Below are 12,486 nucleotides of genomic sequence, written 5' to 3' on the forward strand. Positions count from 1 at the left end.
GAGGGCATGAGACTCCGCTGCAGGGACCTACGTGCTGTGCACCCCCTCCTCCTGCAGCCCCTCCATCAGGCCAGCCCTGCTGGAACCAAGTAGCCACATTGCGGAAGGTCGGACCAGTGCTATTCTGGGCTCTAAATGGGGCAAGACACAGACAAAGCCTGGCCAGATGGTGGTACTCACACACATGGGCGGTGGTATCCAAGTGCCGTTAGCTGAACAGGTAGATACTGAATTTCCTTGTGAACGGCCATCGCGCTTGCAGTGGAACTGCAGAGTTTCATTCACCAAGTACCATAATTTAGGATTCCGAATCGTCATGTCCCCCTGTTTTGCGGGTTGGGGACACTGAACTGAAAGGAAAATGCATGTCAAAAAAAAATAATGAAATGGGAGGAGACAGAGGGGAAAACTCCCTGCAAATTCCACCTGTGGCTGGTGATCCAAAGGAGCAGCATCCCTGGCCTGTGCCGGGGTCTGGTACCCACCTGGCTGGCAGGAGGGCAGGGGAGGGTGCCAGGCGCCGTCGGCCAGGCACCGGCTCTCGGCATCGCCACGGAGCACAAAGCCTTCCTCGCAGGAGAACCGCACCTCTGCCCCGTAGGGAAACGTCAGCCTCTGCGGGGTCATCCTGGCCCTCTCGACTACGGGCTTGGGGCACCGGACCACTGCGGGGAGAGAGAGCAGCGGTGGGCTTGGCTGCTGCCCGTCCCCGGGGACAACGGGGCAGAGCCGCTCTCCCTGATGTGGGGTGGGTTTGGCTTAGCCCCAGCATCATTCCCAGCTCCTGGCTCCGGTTTGATCCCATCCGGGAGAAAGGACTCACCCCTGCACTCCGGGGCAGGTCCACTCCACGCCAGGTTCACCCCGTCGTCGGAGATGCAGTAGATGGACTCGTCCCCAATGAGGGACAGACCCTCTACACAGCTGTAGGTCACCTCTGCGCCGTAGGGGAACTGCTCCTGCCCCAGGCCAGAGTGCTGCCCGTTGGTGATTTGTGGAGGGGGGCCACAGACTGTGGAATAAAGGGAATTGATTAAAAAATAGAAACGTGCAGTTATCATATTCAGGTGAGAATCAAAATTGCTTCTGGGAAATCAGTACAAGAGGTAACTTCATGTCTGGAGGGCGGCAGATTCACATGAAGTTGCTGCCTGGCTTCTTGCCTCTCACACCATCTCTCAAGGCTCCCACTTCTCTCTCAGCTCCCACCTGGGTCACAACCCCAGGGAGAAGACACCTCAACGCCTTCAGCCCACAAACTGGTGATCATCGTCCTGTTCCCCAGAAGCAGACGCTGGAGGCAGGTCTGTCTCTGATGCATGAGTTTTCTTCTCAGCGCTGCGTTACACGTACCTTTATCACAGAACGGTAACGGGGGAGCCCAGCTCGTGTCAGCCTGACACACTGTCACGTCCCGGCCCCTGAGGGCATAGCCCGGATCACACGCCAGCCTCAGCTGGGTCCCAACTGTGTAGTCATTTTTGCTGTTATAGACCACCCTTCCGTGAGCAGTATCCGGCTTTGGGCATCGAGGTACTAGAAACAAGGGAAAAGAAAGAATATCTTGTATTTTCAGAATGAACTCAGTGAAGGGGGTTTCTATGGAGAAGAGAATCATCAAGAACATCTGAACCCTGGGAAAAAAGGTGACTATCACCCAGGTGCAGGTCTCAGAGCTGCCTGTGTAATACTAAAGGAGTTTCTGCTTCTACAGTCAGGTTTTTCTGAGGCTGTTGGGAAAGGCTCATGCTGCAGAGCTGGGTCCGTGCCTGACCGAGCCTCCTCTCGGGGCTCTCAGCACCACGCACCGTTATCCCAGGGGCTGCAGCCCCGGCTTTCCCACCGAGCTGCACTCCTGAGGATGCTGAGCACCTCACAGGCAGCGTTAGGGCAGGACAAGGAATCATCCATGTTCTAATGCTGATTGCCCTTTGAGGTGGAGCAGGCTCTCTCCTCCTGTCAAGGTTTTCCTGAGTTTTGGGGCTCAGGCCACTTCCAGCAGCTCGCTGATATTGCTGTTGTGCCCCATTGCCAGGTTATTCGTTTCAGCAGTGTCACTTTTTTGTGCTGTTGCATTTTCTTCTGAGAGGGGAAATGCATTGAGAACATCCTTCTGCCTCCAAGCCTTGTGTCAGCAAAGCAGCCCAGCTGTTGGCCAAAGCACAAACCACATCCCCTTCCAGCTGGGCAAGTGTCTCCCAGGCTTCTCAGGAACCTCTTGGAAGCCTCTAAAAGCTCCCAACACCCCACCTCTGCCAAAACCCCGTACTTTTCCCGCAGCAATCAATCAATTTGAATCTTTTGCTGCCTATTTCTTCCAAGTTAACACAGGAGGACCAGATCTGGGATACAGTGGACCAAAATTCTCCTTGGCTAATACTACCGTTATCTAATGTCAGCTGTAGATTTTTCTGGGAATGTCAGCAGACAACTACTCTGTACAGAGTGACCCAAACCTTTGCAGTGAAAAAAAAAAAAAAAAAAGCAGTCACCAAGCCACCACGCTTCACCAGCTCTCGCCTACCTGGAGTGCACTCCACTACTGCTGGATCCCATCTACCATCAATGGTACACCGAAGCATGATGCCTCTGCTATGGCCTTTGAAAGCAAAGCCCTCGTTACACGTAACTTCCAGGCTGTCTCCATACTCATAATTTTCTTTCGCTTCCCATATATATGAGAGCCTTCCATTCCTGATGTCTGGATTTGAGCAACGAATTCCTGAGAAATGCCAAACATGAGCAAGTGTGAAACCATGGCAAAGCCACCTGGCCGACAGCAGATTCATCATAAACAGGAGGGCGAAGGATTTTTAAGACACAGACACATCGCTAAATCTGCCCCAACAGGGTCCCTGTGTGCTCCTGGGGGTGTTTGCGAGGGACTCTGCAACCACAACCTCCCCGTGGATGGAGCAAGGAGTCCTCGACAGCGCAGTGACTTTTTACAGGGGTTGAAGGGACTAGAAAAAAATACTGGTAAATAAAGGAGAGAAAACCCTGTGGCTGGGGACCAAATCAAAGGAGCTCGAGAGTCACAGCAAAGACCAGAGACACACCAAGCTGGGCACCCGGAGCGTCCCCCCGCTCTCCCTCACAGCACCACAGCACATACAGTTTCTTCATTCGGGAATAATTTTGCCAAATCCAAAGGGTAAGGCAGCCGAGGGAACACACACTTACTTTCACAAGGATGCGGAGTTTCAGACCACGTGAAATCCGGCAGACACTTAATGTGCCGCGTGGTTTCTCCCGGGCTGAACTGGTGGCCCTCCCTGCACTCGTAGGTAATGACAGTCTCCACGGGAAACAAATTGCCAGCAAGTTTTGCTTTAACAGCATTAGGCACATCCGGAGGGTCGTCACAGCTGCCTAGGAAGGAAAGTGCCGTTTAGGGACATTGCCAGTGATAAATCAGCGAGACCCATAACGGTGTGTAACATAAAAGAGAGAATTTTGGGAAAAATCATGGGCTCACGTTGTTCTCTCCAAGATGCACTTAATCACCTGAATTCAGTAATGCTAAAGAGTGAATGCAAAGGAGACAAATGAGAACATCTGAATAATTTTGGACTGCATAGTAATCTTCCCTGTTACAACAACATGTAATTTCTAATAAAGTTTATGCTATCTGAGGCTCCCAACAAACTTTAAAATAAAGTGCAGTAAGGTTAATTTAGGCCCAATCCAGGGTTAATCAAAGGCCCTTTGAGTTCTACTGAGAAATGCTCAGCAGCCTGAGTGGGACAAGGCTTTAGCCTCTACGGCCCCAAGTCATAAATTCCGAAAGTCGCCTTAGCGCTGCAGAGAGATCGGGGAAAAAAAAAAAAAAAAAAAAAAAAATCAAAAAAAGGTAACTCTTTCAAGACCTAATGAAAGGGTGGGCAGAGGTGGGTGGGAACTTCACGGAAGCAGCGCTGGGTCCATGCACTCACTGAGCTGGCAGAGGGGCAGCGGGGGGTCCCAGACGCCGCTTTGGCTGCAGGTGGAGGTGTCGCTGCCGTTCATGGTGTAGCGGAAGTTACAGTCGAAGACGACGGTGTCTCTGTAGGTGTACTCGGCCCGGTACCCGCTCAGCAGCTTGCCGTTCTCCACGCTCGGAGTCCCACAGTCCACCACTGCGCCAGGGAAACGCCACCACTTAGGAAATTATGCTCGAGAGGGGAGAGTAGGGTACGAAAAACATTCTCGCAGCATAAGATGCATTCACCAAAAAGGCTGAAAATGGACATGATAAGGTAGCAGGCCGACGTGATATTTTTGGACTCCTTACTCCATATTACAATATTATTTTATTTAATTTCATACTTTTTATTACAGCAAAGGATAAGATGAACATAGGAGAGGCAGCAGGCATCACAGCAGCTTTCTGAGTTCTTTTCAGGCACTATGTTTTACACAGGCTGGCAGGCGGGATGCACCGCCTGGTCTGCGAACGCCACTAAAATCCCACTCCCGTCTCCCCTGGTGACTTGGTGACTGTGAGCAGCCACAGTCCCTGCCAGGGAAGACCCTAAATCCTGTTGCTGCTGCCAAACGGAGAGGGGCTCATCTGCAAGAGGCAATTCCGGCACATAAAGGAGATTGTTTAAGGAAGAGAAGGCAGCAGAGAAGGAGGGATGGCCGGGTGCTGCAGGGCCCCGGTGAGCCTGCAAGGATCTGGGAACATCTCACCTCTGCACTCCGGGGCTGGCTTGTTCCACACACCGTTTACGTTGTCTGTGGTTGTACAGAAAATAGAGCCATCTCCCACCAGCGAGAAAGGCTTCTCTCCCCTCCTGACAGTGTGGCACCAGTAAGTGACGGACACTCCGTACTCAAAGAGCTCTTTGTCAGCTCCGCTGTGCTCTCCATTAGCTATTTCTGGTGGGGGTGGACACGGTATTGCTGGGGACGAAGGGGGGAGAAATGCCAGAGAGAAGGAAAAAATATGAAAAAAAAAGAGAGAAGCAACTTAATTTGACTTTGAACCAAAGATCTGGTAAAAAAAACCTAAAACACGAGTTGCCAGAAGGGTCAGAAATTAAGGGTAGGTCTCAGGGGAGCTGCGCCAGCCCACAGCCAGCAGGGCTGTGTACCGGTCCTCTATGCAGCTGCCTTACTCTCAGACAGAGAATAAATATTTCTGCAGGATGATGCAGGAAGAAAAAAAACAAAGGAAAAATGTCTTTCCAGACTCCACCATGCATCGAACTGCTGAAATCCTCAGCAGGGCAAGGCGGCTGCTGCTTTACCCCTCCCCAGTAACATTTAACCTGCAGATCAATTAAGGAACTCTACTTACGCTCACAGATGGGAATATCTCTGTCCCATGTAACAGCCTCGTTTCTAACCACACACTGAATATGAGAACTTCCAACCAGTCTGAATCTGTGTGAAACAGGGGAGAGGGAATTACTTGACAAACTCAGTTTTGATGTATTACCTATAACATCACCATCAAGATAGGTTTGGCTCCCTTATCATAATTACAGCTGATCAGAAATTTGCCATCGATCTCTCTTTTTTTTTTTTTTCAATGACACACTGGTTTTTGACAAAGGCATTTTTTAAATTAAAAAAAAATATTCATAGAATCATAGAATGGTTAGAGTTAGAAGGGACCTTAAAGATCATCGAGTCCCAACCCCCCTACCACGGGCAGGGACACCTCCACTAGAGCAGGTTGCTCAAATTACAAATATTACATGTTTTCTAAGGAAAAACATCTACTTTATCAGCCAGCTGTAGCTATCACTACAGCTCTGAGTTCAGTATTGATGTCTTTTCTTCATAAAGATACTGAAACATGGGAAATGGTTTAGAAAGGGTCAGGAGAGTGAACTTGGGTTTGGGAAGAACTGCCCCAAAGTACGAGATTAAGAAAACTCAGTCAGTCTTGAAGCTCTCAAAGGAAAGCTTAAAAGCTATTTCGATGACAGTCTGCAATTACCTACACTGGTAAGGCTCGGGCCAGCACAGGCTTTAATTTAGAGGGAAAAACTTCAGAAAAATCACGAGAGAAGAAGAGGACGCGTGCCCTGAGTGCCCCCGGCTTACCCAGTGTTGCAGGTGAAGTTCACAGTTGAACCAAAAACGAACTTTCCTGCCAGGATGAGTCTGCCGTTGGCCGGCTCTCCAGGGTAGGAGCACAGCTTTGCTGGGGGACAACAGGAGCAGAGTTAGATCTTATTTCAGTGTCTTGAAGAATGGGGAAAGCGCAGCAGGAAAGCAGAAGACTCCTCCAACACTGAGCAAGGGGATAGACCAGAGACCTCCAGATTTCCACTCCAACCCTAAATTATCCCATGATTCATGATGCATCATGACCTGCAGCCAGGGTTACTGCAGCCTAAGAGGGGCTTTGCAGTAACCCTGGCAAGCGTGACTGTTTCTTCCCAGCTAAAGGATTCTCCTACTACAAGCCTAAGATACTTTTTTTTTTTTTTTGAACTGAGAGTTACGAAGTGCCTGAGCAGAAGAACATCCTTTGAGTCGGCAACCAAACACAGCCAGCATCAAAGCAGGTTCCAGCTTTTGCCATCGTTGCCAGTACTTTGCGGACTACAACCAGTGCTTCGTGTCAGGTCACTCATCCCCCACCATCCCAGGAGGTCACTTCGGTCACTGCTCCAGCACAATGAGCTGACGGCATCCCCGAATAAAGAATAAAATCAAAAGTCAACTGAAAATATACTCACGTGTACACATGTCGTGCGAGCCTTGCCACTTACTGTTCCTTCCACAATAAAGACTGTTTGGGACATTAAAAATTTTCTTGTAACCTGGACGACAGACGTATTCCACCCTCGAATTAAGGGCAAACGTGGTAATGCCCTTGTACTCCTCTTTGAGTTCTGCAGACAGGAGACGCGGCGGAACGTCGCAGGTACCTACCGACAGAAACTCCATCAGAAAAATGCTCCGAGGAAAAGCAGTCGGAGTTCAGGCCTGATTTACTCTACAGGTCCAGGCGAGGACACTTTTGGTGGCCTTAAAACTCCTTAAAGCTAGAGAGAGGGGGGGGAAGCACAGTCTGTGACTGGGAATGGCCGAGGCTGGGAGGGCATCACCCCAAAAGGTCCTGTGCTCCTCACACCTCATCCAGCAGTTTCAAAGGCTGGTCACGAAGTCCAGATCAACTGTTTCCTCTCCCCAATTAGTATAAACCATTGCACCCTTTTCAGCTGGGAAAAAAATCTACATCTGTTTTACACAGAAAGGAAAAAAAAGGCAAAGGAAGACAGATTCTGATCACAAAGATTGACAATGTTCTCAAAATGCAAAGGCAATAAGGAAAAGAGAAGGATCCACGTTTTGTGAACCCAAGGAGAAGGTTTTCCTTTGAGGGGTCTTAGATTATCCCCAACAGACACCTTCACTTACTCTGGACAGCCACGACAAGAGCAGCGGCGAGGGATAACCCAAGGAGAGCGGCGCCATCCCTCTGCCTCCCCGGCTCCGAAACTGGCATCTTTCGTTATTCCAGCCTCCCTGTCCGGAGACCCCACAGAAGTCACCACATTCTTTTTCTAGGTCAAATACCTGTAAAAATAGCAGGGGAGGGGGGCATTATTTACACTCAGCATAACCATAGCTTACAGGGACAGGTCTCATTTCTCCATCCCTAAGCAGTTCCCACAGCCGTGGCTGGGGACCAGAAGCTGCAGGAGATATTTCAACAGCTCCACTGCCGGCTCCTCTCTGGCCAACGGGACAGAGACCCGGCGAGGAGGACCTGGGGCAGAGCTGGGTTTGGGTGAGGAAGGCTGGGTCCAGCTGAGCAGACCCAGAGACGTGAAAACACAACGTAAACAGCACAACCGACTGCAGATGTTAAGCAATTCCCACAGGATTTATTCCACTAGTCTCGTTTATTTGCATTTTTGAGAATGCAGCATTTGATTAAAATTTTAAAATAAAAATAAATAAAAAACAACAAGAAAGGCTACCAGCTCCACTCAAACCAAAATATAAATACTTACATAGCTTGTCAGATTCAACTTAAAAACACCATATTGCCAACACAGTGTTCTTCCCAGCCAACCACCCAAATTAATATCTGCAGGGCCATAAGCTTATCTATGGCTTCTGGAAAAGAGTCCCCTGAAACTTATCTTATGGGTAAAGCATCTTGTTTCTGTAATAAATCTCTTGGAAGCAAATTCATAGTCAGATGAAGTCCTGCTGGAGCCAGTACAGCCCCCTAACAATAAATTACACGCAGGAAGACAGAGATCGAGCGGTATCTAACCCAAGAGACACATCAGTTCTGTGCAAATAACATTAACTGAGTAAAGCTATAAAGCATAAAAGTCATTCAGGAGGCTGAAATACTTTGCAAAATGCAATTTAAGTATAATTTGGACTAACCTGGCACCCCTAGAGATCAGCAAGAGTCCTCTTTGACTTTGTTACCCAGGCTCATCATTTACGAGCCGAAACCCTCCCAACATTATGTACACTCCAAGTGTCTGCCTTCCTCCTGGAAATCAGAGTCTTTCCTGATGCTTTCTGCCCTAAACCTACCATTTCCCGTGGCTGCTTCATTCCACTGGCTTTCCTTCAATCCCTGTTACAGCTCTTAGTTTAATTTGATTTATTTTACTAATCTTTGTGCCTGCTAGAGCTGCGGGAAAGCTCCAATCCAGTTCCCAAGAGCAACATCACCTACAGCTGCATTGCTCGAAGTCGTGTTACCTGGAGGTCTGGCAGCAGGAGATGGAGAGACCCGGCTCTTGTTTGGCTCTTGCAAGACAAAGTGATGGTTGTCCTTCTCCAGTCCCTGGGTCCAGGCACCGCGGCGCTGAAGGAGGAGTCACGATACGCCTACACGCTCAGATATGGCTCCATGCAGGAAAGTTTGAATTCTGCAGAAACCGGAGTTATGCCATTGACCCATAAATCATTAACTCCTCCTCTGAGCAAGAAGGAAGTAGTTTATTCAACCCACAAAGCAAAACACTAGAAAACTGAATGCAACCCAAGCAGATGTTGAAATTGTTTGTTTTCTGCGTGGAGCTGCCAACTCTTTGTTGAAATGATCCTTGCTGAGCGGGACGCTGCCCCTTCCACCCTGCGGCAACAGCACCTTGGGCACGCGATGGGGACCTTCTCAAGAGGTCCTGCTTCACCTGGGGCATGTCAACCATGAGATCCTCCCTTCTGACCACGAAATCCTATGGCCAGCGCTCAAAACATGGTTTCTTCAACCAGCTCCACCTAATTCCGCTGAAGCAACACCAGCTGGAGCTCAGCAGCACACAAGCTCCTGGGGAGCATCACTCAGAGCTGACCACCCAGGTCCATGATGGGAACCCAGCTGCCCTTCATCTCCGTGAAAGCTCTTCCCGAATCTGGCTGTCGCTGGGGGGTCATTTTCCAGTAACAAGAGTTTTGGCAGAAGTTGTAACCACTTGCTCCTTTTTGCACTTTGGCTGCGCGGCTTCATCCAGGCTTGAATCTCCACCAAGAGCCCGGCAACGGCCTTTTTACCCCGGGCTGTGCTTCTCGCAGGAATTGCTTCGTTCTGCCAAATCAGGGCTTTTTTGCCAGAAAAAAATCTACCACATCCCTGCACTGAATGGGATATATTACCTTTGTGAAGTTCCCCTGAGTCCGTGCCAAACCGCAATGAAACAGGTTTAGTTCCTGCTCTGTAAAACGCGGCAGAGGGCTGCCTGCCCTCGTCCCACAAGTGGGGGCTCGCTCACAACCGGCCCCTCGTTACTCCCGAGCTGGCTCTGACCTCCACCAAGTACGCACAAGAATCCAGTTAATCACAAACACAAACTCTCTTGATTTCTTTTCTCCCAGATGACTCGGAACAGGCTGATTTATGTGCCAAAAAAATCAGCAGCTTCCCCGCGGGCAGCCGGGAGGTCATTTATCACCAGCATGGGGTGTGCAGGGCTGCGAGCATCACCTGGGGCACAGCCACGCCGAAAGCCACCTCCTGCTCCGACGGCTGCTAAACACCCCCAGGACCTCCTTGACCCACCACTTTTAGTGGGATAAACAGCATAAAAGGGGTTTTCCTTGACCACATCTCTTCAGGCTGCGGCTGGAGAGTCCCTTTGGGAGCGGCTGGTTTCCAGCTGCAGATGCTGGAAGTCACTTTGAGTCACACCAGTTGCTCCTCTTGGTTGGTTTTTTTTTATTATTATTTATTTTCCCTGGAAAAAGATGTGCTTTAGAAAAAAGTGTTCCTACCCTAATAGTTCCATGGATAACGCAACAATCTGAATTCTGACAGCTCCAATAAAAACACCCTTTCAATTGATGAGGGAAGGGGACGGCAGCCGTAGCTCCGGGGTGCAGGATTCACCGTTTCCAGCCCAACTCCCAGAAGCCGGGGACGCCTGCCCTCCCCTGCAGACCCACTTCCTCCAAACACTTTCCAGAGACTCCCCGAATTCATAGAATCACAGAATCGTTTTGGTTGGAAGAGACCTTGAAGATCATCAAGTCCAACTGTTAACCCAGCACTGCCGAGTTACCGCTCACCCACGTCCCTCAGCACCGCATCTACGCGCCTTTTAAATGCCTCCAGGGATGGCAACTCACCGCCTCACAAAACCAGCACACGATAGATAGTTATAGCAAAAAATAATGGAAAGTAACAGAGAAAAATAAAATCTATTTTCACTTAAAAACCTCTTTATTGTAAATAAAAGCTCATGGGACATTTATGCTCAAGAGCAGAGTACGCAACATACAGCACAACTTTACATACACTGCATTTACTTAAAACCTAAAAGAAGACATTAGAAAGCAGTAACACAGCAAAATTGAAAAGCAGACATATAACATCCATCTCGGTAAACACCGAACGGAGAGCTGCAGTTTGCAAACAGTGTTTGGAGACAGAGGAGCAGCGGGAGAGGTGGCGGTGGCACCGGCTGGGCTCGGAGGAGCGGGGCTGTGGGTCTGGGACATTGTGGGGGAGGCAGCTCCTGGGAGCGCTGGCGGTGAAGCCTCTGCTCCCAAGGCTGCTCCTCAGCCCCGTGGCCGGGCTGGGATTCCCAGTCACCCGCTGCCGGGAAGGGGACGCCTGGCAGAGAGGTGGCAGCTCCAACGTCACAGCCAGCGTACACAAACTCAAGCTACCCAGCCTGGATTTAAGCCTTTTCCTTCACTCTCCGCTCTTCCCCACGGCTGGCAGCAGAGATGGAATAGGCTTTGCACAAGCGATCGTTTTTCTCTAAACCGACCCATAACGCTGATGGGGCAGCCAGCCCCTGGACCAGCAGTGCAGGTCCCACGGTGGCCCTGCCACTGCTCACAGAAGGTGACGGCGGCCACCACCACCTCTGCTGATGGAAACGGATGGAAAGTCAGGGAATACAGAAAAAAAAAAAAAAACCCCACCAAAAAAACCCACTCTGAGGGGCCCACCAAGCCCACTTCACACCCACCACCTCCACCCACCCAGCCCAAGACGTCGGCTCCGGGAGGACACAAGCCTCTGCTAATCCTCAGTTCAGGTACATTGTGCAACCGTTGTTTATTCTGGGGTATTTGCCCGCACGGTGCCACGGAAATCAGGTGATTTCAAGGAAATACCTGGCACGGGGACCCGCCAGCCCGGCTGGAGCTGGGGGGACGCGTGGGCTCACTGGCATCACCCCAGCCTGGCCACCCCCAGGGCTTGGGGCTCGGCAGGACCCCGGGACCTGTCACGTCAGGTGATTCACCCACGGGGCAACAATGATCACCACGAATCTGCTGCTGCTCTGCTCTAGACACCTGTACTTACACCTTTCCAGAGTTGAAATGCAGGAGGAAAAGGGTATAGGGCATATATATACACACCCTAGATACAGGGTGTGTGTATATATACGTATGTACATATATATATATATATATATGTACACCCATGCGACAGGAATAAGGGACCCACAGCCACCGACCCAAAACTGCAGACCTGATCTTGAGCACTGATTAAAAAGTTACGACAGCCAACATACCAGCAGCTACGCTCCCCAACCCCGGCAGGTAAAAATATATATTTTTGTCTCCTTGCAGCCACTAGCTACTCAACAATACAAATATAATTAACTCCTTAGCAAGTTATTACCAGCATATTGTGCGTCAACATCCTACAGTACATTTCTACTCCTTTTTTCCCCCGCAGAGCTGGAGGTTTCTCCGTAGGAGCAGCTGGGCTCGACAGGGAGCGGGTTTGTGCGTTCGGAGCGTTACCGGAGAGTGACAGCGAATCTCACCGTGCAACAGGCTATAAATCTCTTCCTTCAACACAGTTTATTTTTTTTCCTGGCTTATTTCTAAGCACTGTAAGATTTAAAAGCGAAGAGCGTACAGCTCTTGCAGAAGGCTGCAGCAACCCTGCTTCCCGGCGGGAACAGCCCGAGGGACAAAACTAATAAAATTCAGTTTCTCACCCACTGAATTTCCTCCCTCCGCGGTGCAGTTGTTTTAGATCAACACACGCTTCTGCTCCTCCGAAATCCAGAGGGGTCAGGACTAGTGCCTACGCCCTCCCTG

General features: G+C 50.0%; 1 protein-coding gene across 1 annotated transcript in view; it reads right to left on the bottom strand.

Annotated features, from left to right (window-relative positions):
- The window catches only part of CR1 (complement C3b/C4b receptor 1 (Knops blood group)), a 66,323-nt gene extending 59,633 nt beyond the window's left edge, over nucleotides 1-6,690 (bottom strand). The window contains exons 1-10 of the mRNA XM_074163525.1: nucleotides 6,681-6,690; nucleotides 6,040-6,139; nucleotides 5,285-5,370; nucleotides 4,675-4,887; nucleotides 3,936-4,118; nucleotides 3,184-3,372; nucleotides 1,354-1,536; nucleotides 824-1,012; nucleotides 486-665; nucleotides 181-350 (exon numbers count right to left, since the gene is read on the bottom strand). Of these exons, the coding sequence (XP_074019626.1) occupies nucleotides 181-350; nucleotides 486-665; nucleotides 824-1,012; nucleotides 1,354-1,536; nucleotides 3,184-3,372; nucleotides 3,936-4,118; nucleotides 4,675-4,887; nucleotides 5,285-5,370; nucleotides 6,040-6,139; nucleotides 6,681-6,690 (1,503 nt within the window). The remainder of the gene's footprint in view (nucleotides 1-180; nucleotides 351-485; nucleotides 666-823; nucleotides 1,013-1,353; nucleotides 1,537-3,183; nucleotides 3,373-3,935; nucleotides 4,119-4,674; nucleotides 4,888-5,284; nucleotides 5,371-6,039; nucleotides 6,140-6,680) is intronic.
- Between the last annotated feature and the right edge of the window lie 5,796 nt (nucleotides 6,691-12,486).

Source organism: Numenius arquata, chromosome 24, assembly GCF_964106895.1.
Source record: "Numenius arquata chromosome 24, bNumArq3.hap1.1, whole genome shotgun sequence".
NCBI classification, from domain to species: domain Eukaryota; kingdom Metazoa; phylum Chordata; class Aves; order Charadriiformes; family Scolopacidae; genus Numenius; species Numenius arquata.